The following is a 26,732-nucleotide window of genomic DNA, read 5'->3' as shown; positions in this document are numbered from 1 at the left end:
TGGCACCACATTTGTACCCCAGCTCTTCCTCCTCTCCTCTTGCTCCCATGCCGTAAGTGAGGGCCAACACACAGCCAAGGCAGGGGGCTGCATACCAAGAGACACATTCTCCTCCTTCCAGCTCTGTGACCTTGCCAAATATCTCTACGCCTAGAATAAAGGAAGCAAGGAGCTCTACTGAGGCGCCATCCAGAAGCAGGTGAGAAGAGCCTCGAACCAGCCTGCTGTCTGCACGAGCATCCATCCCAGCACCGCAGCGCGCCCCACTCGATGCCTGGCGGCAGCTGGGTGGTTTTGCTGTTATCACACCCCAAGGGATCACTTAACAATCAGACACAAAAACAGGTGAAGGAATAAGACAGGCATTTCATCCATACTTCTTTCTATAGTGTCAAGAAAAACCTGACCACCACCAACCCGACAAGTTACCACAGAAAACCTAGCAGACTTTAAAACACCATCTGAAATGTATTCATACTGCACTAGTAGACATCACAAGCTCTATCATTATTGTTTTGTACTTCAAAGGAAAGTCAGTGACTAAAGAACAGAATATGAGAGGTTCTCACACCACTGTAAATCCAGTAGAAAACAGCACTTTTGGTCAGCTGCCTTGTGAATAGCCAAGTATCTTCATTTTTGTTTCATCAACTTAGGAATTTCATACATTCCTATGCATCGTTTCAAACATACAAATTATGTATAGGCTCTATATTAAAACTAATTCTAATGAGGTACAAATCATTAGGGCTAATGTAACTTTTGTTCAGCCTGAGTCATTTGGAACCCTAAGAAGAGAATTCGATGCAAAAAAGCTCAGCCTGGAAGGACAGGTCTGTATTCCTGAAAATCAGAACTAAGAGAACTTTGTGTACAAACCTTCACATGCGTTTAAGAACTCTATTGGCTGAGGATGTTTTGCTCAAAACTTTAGGGGGAAATTGCAATGTGCTAAAGTGGTTAGTTTCTGTCTCTACCCATTTTACTAACTGCAACCAGGGACAGACTCTTCAATACTGAAGCTTTTTCCACCTGTAACTTGCACGAATAAAACAAGCAAACATCTAGACTATTATCGTGAAACTGTCAGACTTCCTTGTTTGTATACTTTTCACTGACCACATAATTTTTCTTCTTCTTCCTAGGAAAACAGCAGATAAGAAAAGTTGAGGCAGGAAGGAAATGTCCACTCTTCAACCTCTAAGTCAGACGTCTTCAAGATTACAGAAGATTCCCAGGAACAAAGGGACCAAATGCTCCAGCCCTTAATAAGCTGGAAAAAAACTTCCCTGGGTAAGGCAAAAAGCATTTGGGAAGCCGTTGGCTTCTAAATATCAGTAAGAGAAGCATTTCTGCCTAATTCAATTTTGCAGCCCTTTGAGCCATGCTATAGGCACTGCAGCTGCTTGTCTCAAGACTCCAGATTTAAAAAAAAGAAAAATGTGTTCCCACCCACAAACATGGATTTGGATCTGTTTCCAGAGCCCTCATTTTTACTGCTGCATTCATAAGCAGTAAGAATTGTTTTTAAAAGTCACAATAGCCTATGCTCTGCACATGGCTAGAGAAAAATTCTGCTACAACAACACTGTAAGAAGGATTTGTAAGGCAACTTCCCTACCTAGAGACAACTGATGCTGTGCAAGCACAGCTCTGCATCACATCAGGACTTTCCAGCATAGTGGGGAGGTTTTGCTGGAATAAAATTAAAAGAAGGCAAAAATATTGGATTTAGATTTATTTCTTTAGTGATTTTAGGAAACCCTTACCACTTCTTTCACATACTTCATCTTTGGAGAACATTAAATTTCATACATAGTGCTTGGTGAGTTAAAGCTGAAAAGTTCAACCCAATGAAATCTTTTTGAAGAAATTACTGAAGATTTTCAAATACACAAAAACCACTAAAAGGGACAAGAAATAGCACATCCATAGCAAATAGAGCCCTATACTTTAGGAGCTCCAGATTTGATCTCGAATATTCTAATAAGTCTTAAAATCCCTCATTTTAGGATAAATATTTAAGAGTAGTAGTTATTGTGACTTTTGCCTGGCATCACGGATACAACTGCTGCAAGTCTGGGCAATCAGCTAGCAAGCTGCTTCTTGTTGGAAATGAGGAGGAAGCTCAGAAGACCCAGCTCCTCTTCTCACTCCTCTTCCTCCAGGAGGATTTCAAACTGGCAGAGAGGCTTTGAAGAACCCTACAGCACAGAGGAGTCCAGGCCATTCCCACCCTCAGGTGAGAACTCATCTGGCCTGCAATCTGTAACAGAGGACATGGCGATAGCACCAGAAATGCTGAAGCTGCTCCATCTGAACAGTGGGTGACCACAGAAGGAAGCAACCCACCAGCAGCATCTCTTCCTCCTATATCAGGTCAACAGCACCTAAGACTTCCTTGGCTAGCAGGTGACTGGTATCAAGTCTTTCAGAAATGCTGGGCAGCCACCTGTTATCCCTGCAGAAGGGCAGGTGGCTTCAGGTTTAAAACATGCTTCTAACAAGTTATCATAAAACAGAAGGATGTCACAAATCAAGCAAAGCAAGAAAATGGCTAGCAATGTTCCTGGCGTTTTATAGGAGAAAGATTAAGCAAGAGGATGACAGATTTAAAATCAAAATAAAAAGAACTGTAACTCTTTTATAATCAACAAGACTTCACGAGCTGAACAAGACCTGGCAACACTACCAGAAACACATCATTAAGTTGCTGAACAAGCACTTTATACTTGGCTTTAGGCAAGACCCTGAGAAAACAAGCCATCTTCTAGCCTTTGCAAGAATGTGTCGAGCGCTGTATCTTCCTCACGGCCAAGACCCCACATCTCTTAATTACCCTCTCAGCAGACCACGGAGCAGCAAATGAGACATCAGCAGGAAAAAAACTTCTGGTCCAGCCCTGCTCCTGTGAAATGACAATGTAACATACTTCAACCTTTTGCAGATGTTTGCAAAAGCACTGCGCTTAAATTGTTCTGAGGGGATGCTAAAACTCTTACAATCCCTGCTAGCTTCTGTAAGCCATCAGATCATACACTTCTGGAAAAATAACTAAGCCTTTAGGAACAAAAATAAGGAAGAGAAGTCATGGCATCACAGAGTTTAAGAGTCCAAATATAGTTAATTAGCCTGACTCGAGACCACCCATGCACGATTTTGTGATTTATTTGAGAACTTGCCATCACAGAGAAGTAAACCCTGGCTGGCCTCTTAAACTCATTTAAAATCAAATACTTCATTTTCATAGAACCTAGCCGAGATCATTTACCAGCAGCCATTTAGAGGAATTGTTTGGGTTAACAGAGATAAGGCAAACAATATTTACCAGTCCTTAAGTGAATTTCCTCAGCCCTCTGTAAACTGTTATGCTTACCCGATACATTAAGACAGGGCTGCCTACCGATACGGAGGGCAACACAGCAAACTCCCGCGTGGCACGTCGTACGGAAGGGGCTCCAGAGCCACACCAGGAGCCAGCGTTAGCGAGTAACAAAAGAAAAGAAATACAAGGTTGCAGCTGCCATTTTGATAAGCTGACTCGATAACAAGCCTATGGGCTGGGAAGACTCGACAGCAAGCTCGTCATCTTTCAGCGAGGAGGCTTTCTTGCAAGAAGCCCACATGGACTGCTGGGGCTGCGCTACACCATCGTACTTAGCAGGCATTGCTCTGCCCTGTTGCGTGGCCAGGCTGTTTCTTCTTCCACTGCTACCTGTTGGAGAGCTCTCATCAGCTCTTAGTGGAATTAAGAGCACAGCGGTCTCTGCACAGCTGAAGCAAATACTTTATTAGACAAGAGTGAAGGAAGGTCTGTTTCCATGCATGGCCAATCCAGGATGCTAACACTCAGGAATACTGCTCCTGCATGAAATACTGCAAAACCTCCATAGGAGTGATTTACACAAATACCCACAAATATCCCCTTCAGCTTACAGTCATCTGAAAGTAAGTTCACACAAAATGCTGGTTAATGCACAAAATGATTGCAACTTAACAGCAATGCAGAGAGAGAGAGAATCCCACCCTACAACTACCCAATCAGCCCTTTCCAGTTTAGCATACCCATGTCCCCAGAAGGACAATACTACCGACAGCCCACCTCAGCTACAACACCCATAACAACTCGTCCCTATTTTGCAGTGACCAAAATGCAAGCAGTCTCCCATACAGTATTTGATCTGACTTTTTGTACGTGTTAGGACTAGGTGTTTTTCCAAAAGCCTCCTGGCACCAAAGCTCAGTGAATGCCAACCTGTCAACGCACTTAGTTTTCATTGTGTTTCAGATCATGTCACAAATCAACACTGTTCAGTTAAGAATGAAAAAAAAAGTGAGAGACAAAGTGGACGGAAAGATAAAATAGGACAAGGTTTCTCCTCTGGACAGTGCCACTCCTCCAAGCCAGCATCTCCAACCCACAGAATGATTTTTTCTGCAAACAGACCCACTGAATCTTGGTAGCCCTTTTCAGAAGTCACATACTTTACAAATAGTAATTTCAACTTCTGCTTGACAAGTAAAACTCCTTTTTCTAAATTGTTGTCACCACCTCCCAAGGAAAGCATTAGAAAAAAAAGTCATTTATTAGTTGTCCTCCTTAATGCTGTAAATTGATTGCATTTACAAATCATAACAATTATTTCTCCCTTAGAGGAGCAGAGAGCAATATATGCTCTGTGCACAGCTCTTCTATGAATTTATTGTAGATTTTCTTAAGGGAGAAAAATCTCCACAAGCGAGTCACGTTCTACAGAATAATCATTTTGCCTTAGGAAAAAATCTATATTTTAAAAAAGATTTCTCTCAAATTTTAAGAGCCTTTTCAGACGGCATTTGCTGTAATTAGTCACTGCTAGATAAAAACAAAGTACCTACGAAAGACTGCAAACTATACTGGGATCTAACCAGTTTTCAAGGGCCGCGATACTCCGTGTTTGGCTGAATGCCTAAGAACACATTCAAGGTCTGAGGAAATGACAGTGATGCACACAGCCTTAAGATACAGGAAAGCCTTCGGGGAGTTAAGTGACTGCTCACCTGAGCCACTGCCTGAAGGAGACACTCTGCCGTTCAAACCTACTTCCCAGTGCCAGAGAGACTGGATTTGGACCAAGTTAGAGACATCAAAAACAAAAGCTGCTGTGGAAAAAAAAAGCAACAGACTCTAAATATACATTGTAAATCTTCAAATACTGCGCTGTGAGCAGCTTAACTGCTTTCCATCCTAAAATGTCAAGTAAAGTTAAAAAAGTAGCAAGTTTCCTTTTTTTTTTTTAATTGGAATAAAAATTAACTGTGACCATTCTGGAAAAGAGATTTGCTACTGAAAACACAAGGACACCTGAATGTATTTAAAGTCCAGGCTTTGCTGTAATGATTCAGACTCTCATTTAAAGATCAATCCTTGTTTCCGTTCTGGAATCCCAGCTGGGGAGAGCAGGACTGTGTTCCTAGAGGATAAAATACGTGCTTCGACTTAGGCAAGAGGCAAAGCGGGCGTGTGCCAGACCAAACTGTTCTGTCACACAGGTAGCACCAGACACCACTACTTTGAGCAGCGTTGACACAACAGATTGGGGCACTGGGCTGCAACTCAGGAGGCCAAAATGCTGCTGGTTTCCTGCAAGACCACGGGAAAGCCACCGAGCACGTGTGGACTTGGAGATATAAGAATTTCTTCTGTGTTTCAGAGAAGGTAAAGAAAAAAAAAACAAAAACAAAAAACAGCCTGCATATTAGCAAGAGTACCAGCATAGCAAAATACAATTTATGTTGTCATTTCCTTTGATGTGCAATGTCACACAACAAACTCCAGCAATTAACATCGCGTTTTCAGAATTTGCTGTGGATCCCAGCACGTGTTACTCCCACTGAGGCCCCCTGATCCATTTCTCCTTTCAGTAACTTGTATTGAGAACAGAAGGAGGATGCCAACATGTAACAGAGTAGCTAGAAACAGAAAAATATAACTTTCCCCATTCTTGCTGGGCTTAAAATGAAAACAAAAAATAAATTGGTAGAGAACAAAACATTGTATTGTCTATTCTTTCCCCTCTTCCCTCTTTCTGAAGGTTCTCTCTCCATGCAGCACTTCTATTAATCTCATGGTCCCCCCAGTAAAACCCTAAAACGCCTGAAAACCTGAATAATACTCCATAAACAGATACAAAGAAAGATGCTCGCAAGAGTTATTTAAATATGTATTTGAATTTATAATATTTTAAATCAGGTCAAAATAACCAATGGCTATACAGGTAAGGTGAACCCTAATTACCTATTCCATGAGCCAATAACTTAACCACACAGGGATCAAGCAAATGAAAGACCAATAACAAAATGTCTGAGTGAGGTTAAACATCAGATATGTTTGTAACACCTGGCTTTTTTTTTTTTTTAAACCCTTACAACAATTTCTGGTAGATTTATTGTAAGAAAAATAAAAGTCCATATTGGATTGTATTCTGCACAAGAGGAAATTAGAAGTGATTTATGAGAAATCTTCCTGACTGTTTAACAAGGCATAGGAAGGAACAAAACCAGAAGAGAAGCTAAAGGAATATGACTGACCTCACTGAGATTTCCTCCTGGGAGAACTAGTGGGCTTGCTTCCACTATTCTTTAAGAAAACCTTGAGGTAGTTTATGTACATCACCATCAAGAGATGTTTTGGAGAAGGGACTAGACTGCTAAATAAAAAACTGAAAAATGGAAATTTCTCAGACAGAGGTGAAAAACTGTTCGGGAAGACCGACTCCACAGTCAGGCAGCGAAGACCAGGTGACCAAGGCAGACGTGAACAGAGAATCTCTGAAGGAAGACAGAAGTTAGATCACTGTATATCCAGGCATGACTTGTTTCTATTTATACTTATCTTCTCTTCACTGTTTCTTCTTCTTGCATCATCCTTCTTGCCATAAAACCTGAGCTGAATTAAAAAACAATCAGCATCTGCAAACTGATATCTAAACTCTTGGCCTTTCCACAGAGGGAGTGGCAAGCAAAAAGCACGCTTCATTTGGGTAGGAGTTATACCAAAGCACCTAGATTTTATAAAGAAAATTGCTAGATTACATGAGAGAAGGGAAAGTCAAAGATAAACATGTCTTACACAGATAACACAGAGCATAACATCTAGGACCACCCTTAATTCCAGTGGAAAAAGAGGGACTTGGCTCCACAATTTCAGACTAGGAAAAAAAAAGCAAATCCGTATCTTTTTGCTGTGGGTACTCCTCTTGTGCCAGAGGACTAAAACCACTTCCAAAAGCCTCATTTCAGAGCTAGACACTCCAGCAGTGTCTAAAAGATCCCCAGCAAGGAGCAATCCAAGAGCAAAGTTTTGCCTATCGCTGGGTGGGCACATTCTTTCACGCTGCCTCCTCCGGGGTAGAAAACAGATGCCTGGCAATCCAGTTACAGGAGAACATCATCTATTACTGCCACCAAATCCTCTCCAGTTTCATGCCCTGGACTCACTCCAAGATATGCCCAGTTTAAAATATGAGATTCAATTAAATGAGTTTGTAGCCAGGTTTTAGAAGGTTTTTCTGTGAACTTTGCCCTGCAGGCAAGAGAGATTACAGCTGTAATAGTTTTGGGCTACATTATTACTTCCCGTCGGACTGACTATCAGGGTCTGAAACAAGCAGCTTAAGCTGCTTCTGTGAACGAAGCTTTTTCAGTCAGGTACGACACCAACTGTTCGCAGCTCAGACACAATGGAAAGGAGACGTATCGCTCTGCCAAGCCCTGCACTGAAATTCCTCTGCATCCCGCTCCTACTGGAAGTAACGCAGCCGGGCAGTCACCCATAGGTCGCCCCGGCCACCTGAGGTGGCTGTCCAAGCACAGAGTCCTCCCCAGCAAAGCAGGATTTATCCCCCTGCTGCTCAATGCCCTTCATTGGATCCACAAAAAAAGGTTTGAATCTCTTGACAGGGAACTCCCTGGTACAGAGCTTGGCAGCTTCAGTAGGTGCTTGAGGGGGTTTGAGGCCTGTAAGAAAGCTTCAGGCTTTGCACAGTTGCTCCTTCCTCCCACCTACTTCAGCAGGAAATCTCTTAAGTGTCTACATGGTAAACCTTAGCCAGGAGGTCAAGGAGTTTGTATTTGATTCGTTTTGCCAAACACCTTAGGTAAAAAAAAAAAAAATCTACTGTAAGAGACAAACCAGGAAGTAGACTTGAAAGGCAAAAATATTTAAGAATGCTACAGCGTGTGTATATGTAAGAAGTCTTACAGTAATCACGGTACTGTAAATATTTCAAGTACCCTGATTACAGAAGTTGACAACATGCATTCCAGTCATCAGTTTTCTTGTTCAAGAAGAAGGTTACGACATTAGACAGGCCATATTAACAGAGGCTTTATATCAGCAAGGTCACTAAAGCAAGAAAACATCCTCTTTTTCATCAAGTCCAAATTTGCATACAAAGAAAAGAGATCCTGTACAGCTGTACACAATTTTGTTTGGTTGGTTTTAGATTGCTTTGTTTTTGTTGTTAAAAGGAACCAAAGGCATTCATTTGGGTTAACTTGGGAACAAAATCATTCATTTTCAGTAGGATTTAGCAGCCTGAGACCTGAGTCTTTTCTAAGGTGAAAATGGCAAGTATTTTTCTGAAGTGTTAAGGTCAAAGTCTAGCTAGTATACAGCACAAAGCATTAATGCTGTTGCCTCTGTGAGACCTCCCAGGCCACACAACTACCCCCATCATTTCCCCATCTAAACTGGAAGTCAAAGGCTGAAAAGAGAACTGGTGGGTTATCAGTAGAAAGCCTTTAGCACTTACCTCTCCCTTACACACTGGTTTGGTTCTGGTTAAGAGCACCTGCTCCTCTCACTACACCACCAGTACATGAGAAGTGCATTCACGTGCACTGACCTAGGATGCTGTTCTACCAGAAGCACACCAGTAACGTGACGGTATTTGCAGCTTGGTAGGAACTGTTTGGATGTTTGCTATTTCCAGTTCTGAAGTAAAGGTCTGAATCACCCGCTAATACCAGTAACAGCTTTGTACTGTACTACAGTACTGCCAGGTACAAAAACATAACCTATGTGGACCCGTTTTCTTCTTCGGGTATCTTTGAGTAGAAACCAGCCGCTCAGAGACTTCTACAATGCAATATAGATGCGTACACATGAATAAATAACCCTGCTCTCCAGTCCATTTATCATACTCAGCACTCCTCACTAGCGAAGGTCACATCAAATGAAAAGATTTCTCCTTTGAACTACTCACACGTAAAGTTGCCTCTAAATAGCACAGTTCCAAACTAGAGTGTTCCAGGGTGAGCCAGTACAGAAGTAACTTTCTTCTTTTTTTTAATTCAAAATATGCAAAAGCAGAGTCTCCTAGGCTTGCAGGAAATATTTACAATGTTATTAGCATTCGTAGATGGAAGGCGTAAGGATAACCTTGTGACAAGGGCCGATGAAGACAAGGGAAGGTAATTCAAACGCCACTTGTGTTTTTCCCTAGCTCTGAGCGGTATCCTCTCTGACCGCTGCTGAGCACTGCGCCAGCAATAAATTCAGCCTGCTCTTTTCCAGCCTCCTACAGCACTCAAAGTTTCAGAACTAATCCAGCCTGCTCTTCTCTGGATCCCCAGCCTACCGAAACTTCCAGAAGACTCATCCCTCAGTAAATGAGTCTGACAAATCTTGGCAGATGCTCAACAACAAATACGATTTTGCAGGTCCAGAAGGTGCAAAGAAAAAAATGTATTTCTTTCAACAAGGACTCCTGCAATGAAATGGTTGCTATATATTATTCCCATGTTTATAGACTACTGTTTAGAAATGCACCATGATGATTTTTTTTTTTTTAAGAAAGAAAAGCTTTTTTTTAAAAACTGATGCTCAGGAGGCAAGGTGAACACCTTGAAATGAACAGTTTTCACCAAAATAATCCATGACACTAGATTAAAAAATTCAGACTAAGGTAATTCATTCTGTAGTTAAAACGCAGTTGTGAAAGGATCTTATAGCACTGTCTGGCTAGACACGCCATCTGATCTCACTGACTTTTCACGTTCACTCAGCTGCTGTGCGCATTGGAAGCGTTATTACTGCCACCAACTATTTTCTTTGCACAAAGACAAAATCTTACATCTTTGAAGACCAGGTTTTTCTCTGCTAAACCTTTAGGGAGGCAGTTAAAATCCTAGCCCTGTATCAAGGCACAGGAAGAATCCCCTGCCCTCACACAGCCCTTTATTTTTGGGGAATCACTATGGAACCGGGGTTTATCTTTGCACAACTTTGTTATGTTAACACTTCAGGCAACAGTTTTGGAAGCCCTGCAAAACTCTGGTGAATTTTTAATACTTGCTGATAAAATTATTTATCTGAGGGAGTTGCTTTATAGTTTCAGATTAAAAAGGGCACAAGTTGAAGTCACCTTTTAATCTTGTTCGATTATATATTATATATATATCACCGCATCAGGATACAGATCAGTTCACTCTTGAGAAGTTTTTCATGATTATAACCCACAGAAACAATTTCCTCCAGTAAAATATTTGTGACTATGACAGGTGCCCACTTTGATAACAAGCCTTCTCTTGGCGTGCCTCTACCTCAACAAAAGAAGAGGGCATAACTGTCAAAGCAATTCAGGAAGAAATGCCTTGCAGCATGGCTAGAAGAAAGACTACTGGAATATCCATTCATGCGTACGGTAAACGTGTATATACTATTAACAGCACCTGATGGTTGTTGGGCTTTTTGTTTTGCTCTTCATTTCCACCTATTCAAAGCACCTCCTCAGCTCTTCTTGGGTGTTCAGTTGCCAGGAAGATCCTTCCAGGTTGCAGTACCTGTGTTCAACCTGTTGCCTTTTTGATTTGCTCAACAAGTACCTTTACGGCAACTCTTAACATCCCGAATCCCTCTTTGGAGACCAGAAGATTCCCCATAGCAATGACTCTTCTGACATACACTTTTCTAATAACAGATTCCTAGGCCAAAAACGTATTAGCTCAACAAGCAAATCCTTTGCTGGTTCTTGTTCTGCATGTTCCAAAGACAGTAAATGTATTTAAACTTCTTTCACATGTTGTCCCATGTCTTATTATACAGTATGATCTATATGAGCGCTGAGGCAATTCTCATTTCAAATTACAATATTTCAATGCCTATCATTTTCTTCCAATATATCTATCTAGTCAACTGAATGCAAGAAAACCACGTTTTCACTACAAAAAAAAAGGCCATTATCCAGATTAATTATCTGCGAAGGTGATTCCACATAGAGAACTTGCTCAGAACTTCTACAAGGGTAGTACCAGGAACTTCACTTATCACAGGTTTGATTTTACGTTTATACATACAGTACTCAGGTGTTTCCTAACTAGCCCTGCATGGCAACATGTACCTTCACAGGGAAATAAAAAAGCATGAGAAAGCAGCAAAGAGAACTTCAGATCTGAAAGACAAAGCCTTTTTCATTATTACAATTTTCAAAACTTTTTAACTGATTGACAGCAATCTCAGTTTTAATCCTCATGCCATTATGAAAAGATCAGATGAACCAAAGACTAGTAAAAGATAACAACTTCCATCCAGTAATTGAAAGAAAACGGACCTTTCTGGCCATCACGTCAGAAGCCTTGGTAATGACTACGAAAAATTCACATAAAAGCTTTTTCCAACTCTTCTTAGAGCTGCCCAAAGCAAACTACAGTGGGCATACTTCCTGCTCCCCCTTTTAAGTTACACAAAATGTTGGAGCTGTCAATGCTTAGAAAGTTCTGAAACTCATCAAAAGTGGTCTATGCAAGTGTTTTGCCAGCAACACTACCATCTACATATGGATGTGTCAATTTCTGTAGAAATATGAAAATAAAATATATGATTCCCCGATACATCGTATCGTGGTGTTATTTCAAAGTAAGTGTTTTATGGTGGATCCTCATAATCACTCAAAGCATTCTTCCTGTAGAAGATCTCATTATCAGACACAGCTGTTCATTTTTAAAGGAAGAAAGATTTCTCTATCTCATGTCTGGTCAAAAGGACTGTGAACTCATAAACTGTGCTTCAACTATCCATTTAAAAGAGTTCACTGGAAGACGATCACAGGATCATTTCGGGTGGAAGGGGCCTCTGGAGGTCATCTGGTCCAAGCCCTCTGCTGAAGCAAGGCCACCTTCAGGAAGCCACCCAGGACCACATCCAGACAGCTTTTGAATATCACCAAGGATGGAGACTCTATAGCCTCTCCAGGCAACCTGTTTCTATGTTTGACAACCCTCTCAGTAACTCAAAAATGTTTTCTTGGGTTCCCCCTGAGCCTTGTTTTTTTTTTCTCCAGGCCGGACAGCCCCAGCGCTCTCAGCCTTTCCTCAGGATGGAGATGCTCCAGTCCCTCAGTCATCCTCACAGCCCATTGCTGGACTCTCTCCAGTAGCTCCACGTCGCTGGTGTACTGGGGAGCCCAGAACAGGATCCAGTACTCCAGGTGAGGCCTCACCCATGCTGAGTAAAGGGAAGGATCACCTCCTTGACCTGTTGGCAACATGCCTCCTAATGCAGCCCAGAAGGCTGTTGGAAAATTCTCAAAGATTACTTATTAAAAAAAATCCATCTATTTCAACTCCCACAAAGCCAGGGGAAAAAAAGAAGTCTAATACATATTCAGAAACCATAGCAACTGGATTATAACCAAAAAGATATCTGTGGAGTAACTTTCTGACTGGCAGTACTTCTACAGCTAGCCTAGGTTAAACAAACAATATCCTACAGTGAAGTATTGTCTGTGAAAATAGGATACAAGACGTGAAGTTAACATTTTGTACAAAAAGTTACACACAGTTAAGACTTTGGTTAATAAGGGTGCTATCCCTCCTCTTGTGATATGGTGTGTGTGGTAAACAGGTACTGTTTACGCGTGAGACTGGTGCCACCTGGGATTCATAGCTCTGGAGAAGCAGCGGTGTCTTGTTAGAAAGTATGAGGACATACTATTCCCTCATGTGCAAGAACTTTACGTGTATAAATTTGCTTGCATTTACATTTAAATTTCACACAGGAACTGCCTGCTTTGACATTTCAAAAATCAAATGGTGAGTGAAATAGCATAGTCCTGCACCGCGTGTCCAGCTCTGGGCTCCCCAGACCAAGCAATGGCATAGGTTGCCCAGACAAGTTCTGGAGTCTCCCTCCTTGGAGATACTGGATATGGTCCTGGGCAAGTGGGCCTATGTGCTTCAGCAGGGGTTTGGACAAGATGACCCCCAGAGGGCCCTTCCAGCCTCAACCATCCTGGGACTCTGAAGTTGTCAAAGCTCATGCCATTAAGTTGCAAGTGACTGAGAAAAGAACTTTGATATTAAGGATAAATTGTTAAAATTAAGGATATCTTGTTACCAAAAAACACCATACACTCACACCTGCTAAAGTAGAAGACCACCCATAAGCTAAAGCTAGTCCCTCAACTGAAATGAATGCAGCCTCATCCCCATTTGCAAAGAAAAAAGTTTTTTTTTTTTTTTTTTTTGTAGTTCACTGTTCCTTCTCCTCCACCAAAAGTAACCTCATCTTGTACACTCAAAAGACACCACCTTAAAGTCACTTTCCCCTCTTTATTACTGATAACAGTATGGACAAACAGCTTAAAAGCTGTAACCAAATCTATAAACACTATCTCGGGAAACTTTTCTTAAGAGAAAAAAAAAAACACATGCACACACAAAGACCATTTGCAGATAATTTAAACCTAATGTAGGGCTGCACACACAAAGTATCCGAGTCACTAAAAAAGTTTCACCAAGTGCCTTTGCCAGTCCTCCCCTTGTTGATTCAGCCCAGCTCCCTTGTGGTTACCGCACAGCTTCCCGCCCTGCTGCACACAAACACCTCTGAAAATCCAAGATACTCACCTGAGCCAAAACAACTCATTAGGCAAAGCACTCCTAAAACAGCTCCGTGCTTTCGATTCCTAAGCAAGCTAGGACTCCCTACGTAATGCTTTGCTGCCCTGAAAACGCTGCCCTCGCCCACTGCACTGTTCATTTCTGCTCCCCCGTCTCCCCAGCCACACGTCCAACACACCTGATTAGGCTGCTGGCCTCCTTCCTAGGCAGGCAGCTGCTCACACCAGCCACCGCCACCCTGCTTCCCTCTTCTCACCCCCATAATATCCTTATTTTTGTGCAGCACAGAACTACAGGTCTCCCAATGAGGAAAATTACGCTCTTACACACATCTGCTACGTCCATCTTCAGTACTACCACTGTGATTTTAATATTAGGACGTACTCTATTATGCCAGAAAAATTGTTAAGCAAAGCAGACTACCTTTTATTTAAGGCAACCCAGATGCATTCACTACTAAAGAAAACTCGTTTTCAAGTGAGCAGAACACAGGCAAAAACAAAAAGAACTTATATATAAGAATGGCTCCTATGTGTTTTTTCAGTGATAAAAACATTCATACCTGTATGGAAAACATTTTTGACAATTTCTAAAGACACAGCAACAAAACAAACTATTTCTTTAGCTAAAGAGCCACACAGACAACTCACTTTTTGCTTGCTAGATGACAGCACTGCAAATAGGAGCGTGCTTTGCTCAGTGTGAAAAGAGACAATGCTGTCCTGCCTAAGCCACATCAGGTCGGATATAACAACACAGTTTACAGTGGACAAAAATCAGGCACTGAAAAGGAAGAGCAAAAGCAAAACTGTAAGTCACAGGCTGACTACTTGATTCACAGTTTACTCAAGTTAATGAAAAGATTCCAACTCCTGCAGATTTCAGCGGGTTATGAAACAGGTCCTGCAAAGGGAAACGTTCCAAGTCACAAACAGCAATGCGATATTTTGATACCTAATTGCCACCATTGCCTACGAAGAAATCCCTGGTGTAAAGTAGAGAACAAATACAATAATCTCGCTTTCTCATTTTAAAATGGCATGAAAGGAACAATAAAAAAAGTTATTGAAGAGAACTAGATTGTTCCCAGCTGTTATCATAAAATACTACAGCTGTTCGTGTCATTGTAGCTAATGACCAGTTGCACTTTTTCAAAGATTGTAACACAGTATGACCATTGTAATCTACATCAAACTGAAACTTGGCAAACATCACGGAAAAAAAAAGACCAAAAAAATTATTTAAATTGCTGCGTTTGATGTTTTAGTTTTGGTTGTGGGTTTTTGGGTTGTTTTTCTCTGTGTGCGTTTGGGGGAATGGCTCTGAATTTTTGTCTGAATGGCTCTGCATTCAAATTGTCCATTATTTTAAATTCCTTAAAAAAAATCACTGTAAATGAAAGGTATTTAATTATTAAAATTGTCTCTGCAGTAATAAAAGCAGGAATGAGCCAGAAATTTCCAAATTTGTTCCAAATTTGCTGAGTAGAACAGTATCTCAAGTCCAAAGTGGATGATGAAACATCTTCTCTCCAAGGCCAGCAAGAGGGTGGGTTTCCCCATCTAGAAGCTTTGAATTGTTTTGTTAACTGTATATGTGAACCAAATCAAGTTTTCCATAAGGATTCAAACACACATGCAAAGAAAATGTGAAAATAGAAAAAAAAAGAGAGATGAAGAAAGAATTTTCAGAGACATCTCTCTACTGGAACATTATTCCTTGACAGATGGAGAGAAAGCTAGGGGAAAAGTATGTATGCCCACAAAAAAAAAAAAAAAAAATCCTCTGCAGAACCTGGAATATACTATTTCAAGCAATTTCATGTAATTTCCAGAGAAAATACATCAGCATATGTTTCTCTCTAGCCATGTGCTTTCCCCTCCAAAATCACCCATATAGGATTATAGACCAGAAACACATCCCAAGCTCCTTTTTTGCCCTGTGCTGCTTTTTTTCCTTGTTACTAATAAAAACACTGATTTATTGAAGAAAACCAGCATTCACTTCACCAGCAGGTTTTCCATGTCAGAAACAATTCCAGAAGAACTCCAAACACTTCAGAAAGACTACCACACAACCATACATGGCGTATATCCTTCTCCATAGGAACTGATCTGGGACATTATAACAAGTAACATACAGCCCCAGCAAAGAAACATAGAAAGCTCAAGAACAGGAAAACCAAGGAGACAAGGAGCTGAGCCTCTTCTTCTCCCCTTGAGCTATTTATCTGGACCACTAAAGATTTATTTCAAAATGATGGGTAGTCCAAAACACGAACAACTCAGGAACTTAGCTTTTATCTGGCCACACAATTACTTGGCTGTCACTATCTGCAAGAAAAAAAAACAACTGTGTATAACCTACCTTCACAAGGACACTCACAAATGCTTAAATTAAAAATTAAGCCCTAGTCACACTAAATTAGGCCAGAAAGCTGTAGTTGGAATTCTATTAATTAAGTCTATTGAACAATGCCCAGAGTGAGTGCTAAAGACTGTCTGCAACATCGCATCTGCATAACCCATTATTAATACCTGTTATTTTCACCATTCCAATCACAAGGTCAAAGTGCACTTCCTTTCTTGCGGCAACACTGTGCAGGCTTGATATTTTTGTGTAATTGGCAAGAATCAGAGCCAACAGTATAGCACAGTTTGCTCTGCAGGAGGTTAGTTATACTGATTTTGTTGGTGAGAACTTCACCACCACAAAGAGGTAACTTGGCTTTAGGATTCTGAATAAATTCTCTGGTTAAATCTGTTGCCTTTTTTTCCCCTCCAGTCCATCAACTCTACACTGTGTGACAGCTAGGACAACTCAAGGCCAACAAGAATATGGTGCAACAGAACTCCTAAGCTGCATGTATCTAAAAGACTGCCTGGAGAAAAAGAGTATGGTGTAGAATACTAGCATTTTCATACCAATACCCGCTTCATCCCATTGGGGAACTTCTTGATTTGGAAAACCCCAAAATGCAAACTTCAATTATTTTATCATTCCATGGCTGTTTTTCCATTTTTCAGATAAGCATATATCAATACTGCTAAGGCTTAATGCAACTATATTTTAGAAGAGTTTTTTCTTCTTCTTTGCCACAGAGATTAATCTCTATACAGACTAGGTTCTATACCTTTAACGCTTTGACTTTAAGGTGGAGGCTTTGAAGTTCACTCATCCGTGATGAACTTCATTTTTTTTTTCAAGCAAGTATTACCACCTTCATCAAATCTTACCTTCCCTTGCTAATTAATTTCTGTGTCAGGCTGCAGAGACACCAAAGCATAAGTACTTACGCTGCCTCTCTTCCCAAATTAACTAAAATCACCAATGACCACACTAGCCCTCACATAACTTTTTGCAAGCTACATGAGTTAAAACCAGGAGTCATGCTGGGAGCTTTCAATGTTACTGCTAAGCAACCTGCAAGCAGCTGCTGAACTGCAAAATACAGACATCCTTCTGGGACAACTTGGGTAGAGCTTGAGTAGCACACTGATAGTGGAGCTAGTCCCTGAAAAGAAAGCCACAGAGTCAGCAGCTGGCTGCAGAATTACAACAGAAGTCAGAGGAAGAGTCATAATATACTTCCCCTGTTCTCACGTGCTTCCCCAGGCACCTACAGATGGATCAAAGGCAATACACTGTAACCAGTGGAACCTCTTACGTTAGGTAAAGTGCATCCCAGCCGCAAACAGGCAGCACTTCAGCTGCTCAACATACGGTGCAATAGGAAGAAAAAATAAAGTTCAAAAGAATATAAGGACAGAGTATGAACAGGAAAAGAAGGAGCATATTGAAACTTAAGAGGGAGAAAGTATTAAAAAAAAGACTGAAAACAAAGGAAAACTGCAGTGGAAGTTCAGTATAGCACACCTTGATTTCTAAGTACAAAGAGGTTTAATTGTTAAGATTACTGTTAAGCAAAATGTTTTCCAAAGCTTCGTGAAAAACCCTATAAAAATCTACACCTTTAGCATGTGCAACGTGGACACCCCACCCAGAAACACCCAGGAATTAACTCCTAAATAAAAATATCACTTTTGACCTCTGGTGCCTTTCCACTCCACTATTTCTCCTTTCCAGCTCCAAATACAAGCGCTATCAACTTGCAAATTGTGTTGGCATCATAATTAAAATCTTAAATAAGACAGTCATGTTCTCCTCATACACCAGTGTTGCCATATCAACGTTAACATGCCTAACCTCGCTAATAAAAATAGGTCTCATACTCAGCTTAAAACACATGGAAATGACTGTCAAAGAGATCCTACTCTGGGGGTGTTACTTCAACAGTATTGGCTTTCTGGTGGGGGAGTAAAGTAGTTGGGATTTTTATCTTTAAAAATAAAATTTACCACCGCAGAATCTATTGTCCCTGTTTCTCCACATCGGCTCTTCCATCTCTTCCTCCACGCGAGGAATAAATAACCAGGAGGACATACCTGGGGCACAACACTGCTACGTTTGCATCTGGAAGCCAAGCAGCAGATTATTCACCGAGCCCCGCTCCTACACAAACTAGGCCGCACGTACGCTACAGTGTTTTTTAGAACTGGGATGATGCATTTCACCATTATCGACTGAGAAGCCATAAAACGATCTTTTATGGGGTAAAGTCAAGGTAAATGACTGATTATCAGAACAGGAAATGATTTAAGCATTCAGCAGAAGAAATGATATGTAATAGCAACTTGCATTTGACTCGTGAAACCACATATAAAACAATATCAGAAGGCACCTTTTCATGAAGGTGATTTGAAGTGGCTTTTACTTCAGAAACTTGTGGCTTCTTTTATGGCATACTTGAGAAAATAAAAAAAAAAAGTGTAAAACAGTATCTTTGTGTCTTAAAATACTCTTAAGGGAGTGCTTTTCTCCATATTCTTTAAAGCTATAAAGGAGGAACTATCCCCCACACCCTGCTGCTTCAACATCACTGGGAAGCCTTAAATGAACTAACATTCATACTTAATGGAGTACCAAACCTAAATTGTGTTTCTTCTGTACTTTAAGTAGGAGCTGCTCAGCAAAACAGAAGGAGCTGAAGAAAGAGGATGCGTTTGGAACATACAAGCTACAATAAACAAATAAACAACAAGCTGAGGTATTAACACTGCCCAAGATAAATTTCCCTTAAGAAATACCAGGCGAGAAGAATCATGAGAGTTCCGGAAGACATGGAACTACAAAGAATAAAAAAGAGCATCAGGTTGTATACTCAGAGATAAATACATTTTGTATTTTATCTTCCTGCCACAACCCGCACAGAAAAGCGAGCATAACCGTGTGGAATCTCTCATCTCTAAGTGGGATGCACGCAATGGAAGTAGATACCGTTGAATTTGGGAATAGATAGCAGGGAGGAAACAACTGCCCTGTACAACACTCCCCTATGGAAAATTACCTCAGCTGGCTCATATTTTCCATTTAAGTTAAACACTGATAACATCCAGCATGAACTCCTCTTTCAAGTTTCTCACCACCACCACCACCGGTATCAAAAGCACCAGTCCTCTCCCTGGGCTCAGCCAGAAAGAGCACGTAACAGAAGACAGCTTTAGCCAACACGGAATTCAGAAACATACAGGTTTTAAACTCACAGATAAGGTAGTTTGTTTCCCCCCTCGCCTCGTATCAGTCCAAAGCACGAGGAAAGTCTCCCACCTATGCAGTGCAACGCGAATTGCGTAAGAAAGGTGTCTTCCAGTGCACGCATGGTTTTTCCTTATGCAGTAAAAGACTTGTTTCAGTACAGTCTTATTTACAAAATTATCTTAATGAGTAAGAGGTACAGAGAGTTCACAAATCAAAATAAATCACCAGTTTAATTACACAAGCGTAACTGTCAAGCGCTGTACTTTGCTTTTATTTAGGTTTCTCATTACTACGTTCACAATCCTTTACGACGAGTGCTGTACATTAGTCACACGTACACAGGTTCACAAGGTGTCAGACACACGCAGACGGCCATACCTAAGCAGCGTCCAGCTGACAGAAGCCATCGGTTTTACAAGCATCAACTGAGTTTTGACCGTGAGACACAAGAACATAGCAGTTACATGTAAGAAAATAAGCCAGCCTTGTTTTCTTTTCTAAGTACCTGTAAGATAAGGACTATGAGAGCACATCCACTTGTTTTCTGCCCTCAACTGCTTCTCCTACAGCTTGTTTCACGAATGTACTGGGGGTCTTTGCTTACAAAGGCGGCAAAGACAAGGGGGGGACCACCCTAAGAAGAGTGGTAAAAGGGGATGGGGAGCACACAGCTCAAGGTGGGTTCTCCACTCGGTAACATCCCTTAAACCCAGATGCAGGCTCCCTCTGAGTGCATTCTTAAGCATTACAAGGATAAATTGAATTAATTAAAACAAAAATAGAGTCAGCGTTCCTATGCCAATAGAAACCTCTACAACGCAACTCCCTCCTTTTCCTCACGAGGATCAGGCAGATATTGAACTTTCAGCACCCTCAGAGAAGGGGCACAAAACAGTTTCATCTCCTGCCACTGGACAGCTCTAACTATCCAAGTAGCACCGGTCCTCAGCAGAGATTTCCTGATACTTAGATTCACACCAGAATACATACCACATGCACCAGCGCTACTGACGTTCAGGTCATGGCACGGAACTACCCAAAAAACACAGGACAGCCCAGCACTTGCAGGGTACGTGCATGGTGGGAGAAAAATGTATTTGATTCACGGGAAGACAGAGGCAGGCTTCTATAGTACTCCTATAAAGACCAGCCTGGTACACCAGCCTTTGGAGAGCACATACAGGTCTCCCCTGGACTAATGGGAACCCTAAACTTCATGGTTAATTCCTATTATTGACGGCAATAAACACCAGTTTTATCTTTCATGAATCTGAAGTTAACGCTGATGGCTAACATATCGATTGGGAACTGACATTCATATTATATTACAAACAACTGACAGCCTGAACGTTAGGAGATCGTTAACAATGACACGGTTGGAAATTCAGAGATAGCAGAGGCTGCTGTCCGGCGTTTTGGGGGGTGTCAGTTCTTGATATAACTGCGTGCACCTAAGCACACAATGCACAACGAGATTGCCAACACCAAGGATCAAGAGCCATGGCAGCAGCCCATCTGAAGAGCTGAGATGGACGGATTCCATTAAAACTCTACTTTCCTTCAAAGGGGAAGGAAAAAAAAAAATCAAAATCAAAAGCACACAACCATCTGACCTGCACAGAAGAATCAATCACTGTACCTAGCTAACAGCAAGATTTCCAGGAAATACTGCTTTTATTTCTTCGTATGACTATTACGGCTCACTTTTGAAGTTTTGATTTAGGATTACTCTGCTTTAGAGCAGTATTTCTAGAAGGCAGTAACGCAACACTGAATATTTTGAGGAGGTCAAGTAACCTGATACGCAGCTTTTCCCTCCAGGTCAGTGAGGTTCATATCTCGCTAATGTCAGTAGTGACCAAAAGCTGTTGACATCAGACAGCTGTTCTGTGACCCACGAGGAATGAGCTAGTATTCTCAGTCCAGTTTTTCCTGGACAGGTATCCCCACCTTCACTAGCGCAACCGAGCCCACGCTCTGGCTAGCAGGTCTCAGGAGTTTTAAGCAGTGTAGATAAGGAGTAGCTTTCCCAATCCTGAAAGAGAACTAGAACTTGTAAACAGCTCTGTCCGGGTGAAGGCTGCATCATACCTCTAACAAAAAAGAAAGGAATTTCAATCTGTAAACATGCCAGGTCAGCATTTGCTGCAACACTTTGTTGTCCTGAGCCTTGATCCTGCAAGCATTTGAATGTACAGGTCATCTTTGAATGGTCTGATAACTACAAGTAAGCATTGCTCCTCTACAGGAGAAAAAAATAAAAATAAATCCACAGATGAAAGATGATTTGCCTAATTTTCATGACAAAGTACATATTACGTTAAGGAGAGCACAAAAATAAATCTAAAAAAAAAAAAAGTACTACTCGAACTGTAACTGCATGCTGCAGATTCACATACAGGAACCTCTTTCCCTTTAACTCCAAAGAATACAATTTTGCCAGCTTTACCAAGAGTTAATTTGCTTCTGAAAACTTAACATGACACACAGACTTGAATTTCTTCTTTGCACCCCTCATTGCACAACCATCCCAGATCTGCACATTTCACTCAAACTGTCAGATGTAATCGTGCACCAACGGCATAACAGAGGAGAGAGAAGACCAAAACCTTTTAAGCATTAGGGACTCCTCAGCCGTCTTCCCCTTCTCCCAAAAGCACGTTTTATTTTGGACTGCAATCAGTCTAAGCACAGTTCAGAAAATTCAATAAGCAATGCAAAATGAGTGTGAGATGCAGTTCTCGCCTACAGAAATATCCCACTCCTCGGTATGCTCTATTGTTTCGGGCAGAGAAAAAGCCAAGGAGCCCACAAGAGCCCATCTAAGAGGCAGCACGCAGCCACGAGCAACCTGCAGGCAGCTGCTGGAGCTGGAACCTCCCCGAGCGCACCCATCGTTGCGTAACGCTGCCTGGCCGGGGCTTTCACCGGCCAGCTCAGAACTGTTGTTAGAAGGAGACATCTCCTGTCATGCACCAGAAAATCGAAAGGGCTTAACGCACACACACACACATAAATAAATAAAATGAACAAGCCAAATAACAACAACAAAACAACCAACCGCACGCATGCAGGCGGAGAAGAGCTTAAGCCAGAGCTTACATCCATATGCCACAAACATCTCCTTTCCAAATTAAGTTAAAATATCACATGAAATGAAACCTTAAAAAAAAATAAAAATAAAGTTGTTTTCACGGTTCTACCTCAGCACCATCAGAAAACCTGGTCTGCCTTCTACAGTATCAGGGCTCTCTGGCTATTTGCATAGGTGCTAACAAGGTGTTATTTCCTTTATTATTATTATTTCTTATTCATTTTAACATTGTAAGCCCATTCCAGCTGCTCACCTCAAGAAAGCACAAGTGACATCCCATGGAAAAGAAACAAGGCAACCTCTTCCCATCCCCATTATCACCACCGATTGTTTTCTTACTAGATTTCCTTACAGTCTATATGAAGGCAGTGTGGAGTGCCTATGATACAGCAAAGAATAATCCTATTAAGAAATCAGTTTACTGTGCGCTACCCTCTTCAGGTACTATTTTAAGACCTTGAGAAGAACTCACTATCTAATAAAAAAATGAACCGGTTAAACAAATCTTCATGTGACACAGTGACACAAGACAACAGTTACCAGCGGAGATGAAGAGACACCCAAGCAGCATTTCGGTTTTGTTCAATACTTTCTCAGTTTAACAAAGTCGATTTCTAATTGCATTATAAAATTATTCGTGCAATACTGCTGAGTTTTCTAAGAAAATGGTGCTTTGAGATATTACGAACATATTAGCGTGTGTAAAAAAAAAAAAAATGCAAAAGAGTGGTTGCTGACAAAACCCATTAAGATGCAAACCACTGGGGGGGTTTGTCAATATGGAGATAGCAGTTCCAATTCTGCAGCAATTCTTACTCATGCTGAACACCTACTTTAGTCAAAGGAAGTTCTGTCACACACGCGATCAGGACGTTTGGTCATGTGTCAGGAACAAGGCAGATTTTAAAGCAAGTCCAAAAAAAAAAAAAAAAAGAAGGCAGCCACCCCATAACGGCGACGAAGCCTCCCCAATAGGGTTTGTTGTACCTAGAGAGGATATGCATCAGCTAAACAGAGCTGCTTCAGGTCTCTGAAGCCTGCTTCTGGCATGATATAAGTGCTTGTTATAAATATTCCGGGTATTGGAAGATAAATTTCCAAGCCACTTTAAAAAAAAAAAAAAAAAACGTGTCATGGTTGCAATTGCATTTCTTACGACATCTGCAATTCCATTTGGAGGAAAAAGGGTAAAAAAAAAATAATAAAAGGGGGGGAAAAGGCAATAGGAAGCGTAAATATAAACCTCCAAATAATAACACGGTGAATAACGTTTACATGCAAGGTTTGGCTTCGGCTCGTGGAAATGGGGAAGCGCCGATGTGCCGGGGCCGCCTTCCCTTGCAGCCCCGCGGGCCGGGGGAGGCTGCGGGCTGCCGGGGGCTGCGGGCCGCCCGGCACCGGGGGGTGCCCTCGTCGAGGAGCCCTCGGTGGCCGCACCGGGAGGAGGAGGAGGAGGAGGAGGAGGAGGAAGGGGGATGCCCGGCGGAGCTCCCCCTCGCTCTGCAGCCAGCCCTGCGCAGCCTGGGCGAGGAGAGGGGGGGGGGCCGCGCTGCAGCGGGGGGACCCCCCCCGGCCCCAAACGCCGTGCTGAGCCCCCTCCCCCGACCCCAACCCGCGGGGCGAGCCCCCCCACACGCCCCCGACCCCCGCGGCGAGCCCCCCCGAGCGGCGGGGAGGGCGATACCCCGTCGCGGCACCCACCTTTCACCACCCTGTCCGTCGTCGACAGCTTGGGGTCGGTGGCCTTGTGCTCCGACATGTCGGCCGGGCGGCGGCCGCCGCTGCGGGCAGGGCTCCGGCTCCTCCGCGGTGGCCCGAAGTTGCCGCGTCCCGCTGGGTCGGCGCTGCCTTCCTCCCTCCTCCTCCTCCTCCTCCGACCTCCGGCGGCGGATTATCCCCCGCTCCCCGCTGCTGGAGGCGGCCGGCTTCTCCCCCCGCGCAGAACCAGGCAAGTGTCAGCAGGCACCAGCGGCACCAGGCAGAGCCCCGAGCCGGCGGCGGCGGCCAGGTTGCAAACGCAGCAGCCCTGCGCTTCCTTCCTCCGCGGCGCAGCGCCGGCTCCTCCTCCTCCTCCTCCTCCTCCTCCTCCTTAAGGTCAGGATCCGTCTCCCCTCCCTCCCCCCCCCCGCCCGCCCGCCCCGCAGGCTCTCCCCGCTCAGCCTCTCCGCTCCCCGCAGCCCCGCTCCTCCGCTCCCCCCGGCCCCTCCGCTCCGGCCCCGGCCCCGGCCCCGGCCCCGCTGCCGGCTCCGCGCCGCCCTCCCGGCCCCGCTCCCCTCCGCGCCGCCATTGGCCGCGCCCCGCTGCCAGTCACTGTCAGGTAGCGCCTCCCGCCCGCCCACCGCGGGGCCGCCCAGGTGCGCCCCGGCCGGGGCCGCCGCCGCCGCCTCACGGCCCTGCCGCAGCGCCCCGCAGCGGGGCCTCTGGGGGCTCGGTGTGTGGGGGGGGGGGACCCCGCCGCCCCTCGTCCCTGTGGGTGCCCCGAAGGCAGGCTTCGTGGCTCTGCCGGCAACCCCCAGCCCCGCGGTGGGCGCCGCGTAGGGCTTGTTGGTGCGTGTTTGGCGAGGAGGAGCTCGTTTTTGGGGCTGAGCGGTTCCGGTTGGGTTTTTGCGCTGTGGGGTTTAATTACAGAGGAAAAACGGGGCGCGCCTCATCGGGGAGAGGGGTGTTTAGAGAGCTCTTGTTGAACAACGCCTGTGTAGGTGAGCCAAGAAGCCAGAGACACCTTGCCCGGCTCCCCGTTTCCCTCCGGGGTGCCGTTCGAGTTGCTTGGTTAGCAGATATTATTGCTTCAGAAAGCCACAAAGAAAATAACATGGCAGTTATGACACATATTCTCAGCTTTGATTTGCCTGGCAGTTCTAGGGGATGTTTGGTTGGCCGTCCTTGTGGTATTTTCCCAGAACATGAGAAGGCATCGTACGTGACTGGCCTTCAGTACGACGGCGTGAGTCTTGTTCCAACAGCCGTGGTGAGCTCCTTGTGGTGCCACCATCCTCTGGTCCCATGAACATGAGAACAAGGCACCCATCTGCGATTCCTCTCACAGCGGTAACACAACAATAAGAAACAAATCCAGTGTTCAAGCAAGGTATTTCCTATACACGCAAATAAACCCCAGAGCCCACATCAGGTACGTATAAAGCTCCCCATATGCTAAGCATACTTTGTGAAGCACCAAGCGCACAGAAGAGCCCGGGCAGAAATGCCCCACACCTTCATCCTGGCTGCTGGGAGGCACTGCTTAGCGGCACTTGGACGCAGAAGGAGAAGCAGCACGTCAGGAATGCAGTATGGCCAGTAAATTCAGGTATTGCATACGCCTTGTGGGCCACAACTTCATGAGACGCAGAGGACCAGTTTGGATCCGTTCTTCTGTGACTGCAGGCTGTTTGCATGAGTCATTTGGATTCTTGATAGACTGCAATAACAGAGACTCTGGGTCTCCAGCTTACACTTGCTCCCCCATTAGTCACAGGACAAGACTTCAGCTCCGATTTTTTTTCAGCAAGTAATTATGACTATTGTTGCAGCTATATAAGGACATTTAGTGTCACAACTCCAGCACCTTCCTAGGAATTCTGAAGGCCATCTAGAGCTTCTTTTAGCATTTCTCCTTTGCTTCAAAGTTTTTAGTTATAATATGCCATCCAGGCCAGGTGAGGTTCTCTCATTTTATCTTGTGGAGGGAGGGTCTTGTTTATGCATTTGTTGCATTTAGTCTTCCTTTCCAAGGTAGAATCCCCATTGCAGGTATTTTCTTCATAACAAGTTTTCAAATAAGTTTACATACAACAAAGATGAGTACCACTGCCAAGGACCACATATCATTCCTCTGCAATACATGGTATAATTAAGATTCAGATCACAGGTAAAAGACCTCATCACCACTTTGTCTAGGTCTGGTGCAGTCTTAACCTCATGACTTGTTTCAGGAGCATTTGTAAATTCCTTATCCTTGCCATGAGGGAAGGAAAAACAGAGACAAAAATCACAGAACGCCTTCTTTGTTCTCTTGTAATGGTAACAAAGTTGAAAAATTCTGTATTTCGGATCCATGTTAGTAGTAAAGGTTGTGTAACTTCCTTACTACTTAAATGTTTCTTTTCCCCCCATCTGCACAGCTTCTTCCTTCATCTTTTTCTCACAAAGACCTCCT

The 26,732-nt window shown here is 43.3% G+C and overlaps 1 protein-coding gene across 6 annotated transcripts in view; it reads right to left on the bottom strand.

Annotated features, from left to right (window-relative positions):
- PPP3CA (protein phosphatase 3 catalytic subunit alpha) overlaps window positions 1-26,732 on the bottom strand; it is a 278,936-nt gene that overhangs the window by 173,463 nt on the left and 78,741 nt on the right. The window contains exon 1 of one of the 6 annotated variants that reach the window (XM_083835545.1): window positions 24,278-24,678. The exons of 4 other annotated variants lie outside the window; for them this stretch is intronic. In XM_083835545.1, coding sequence (XP_083691671.1) covers window positions 24,278-24,335 — 58 coding nt within the window. In that variant the 5' untranslated portion in view covers window positions 24,336-24,678. Of the gene's footprint in view, window positions 1-24,277; window positions 24,679-26,732 lie in introns of those variants that run through there. One more of the 6 variants, XM_083835546.1, reaches the window with a different exon arrangement.

The sequence above is a fragment of the Anser anser genome, assembly GCF_964211835.1.
Source record: "Anser anser genome assembly, chromosome: 4".
Lineage (NCBI taxonomy): Eukaryota > Metazoa > Chordata > Aves > Anseriformes > Anatidae > Anser > Anser anser.
Note: the sequence above shows the minus strand (reverse complement) of the source record. Positions and strands in the feature narration are given on the sequence as shown.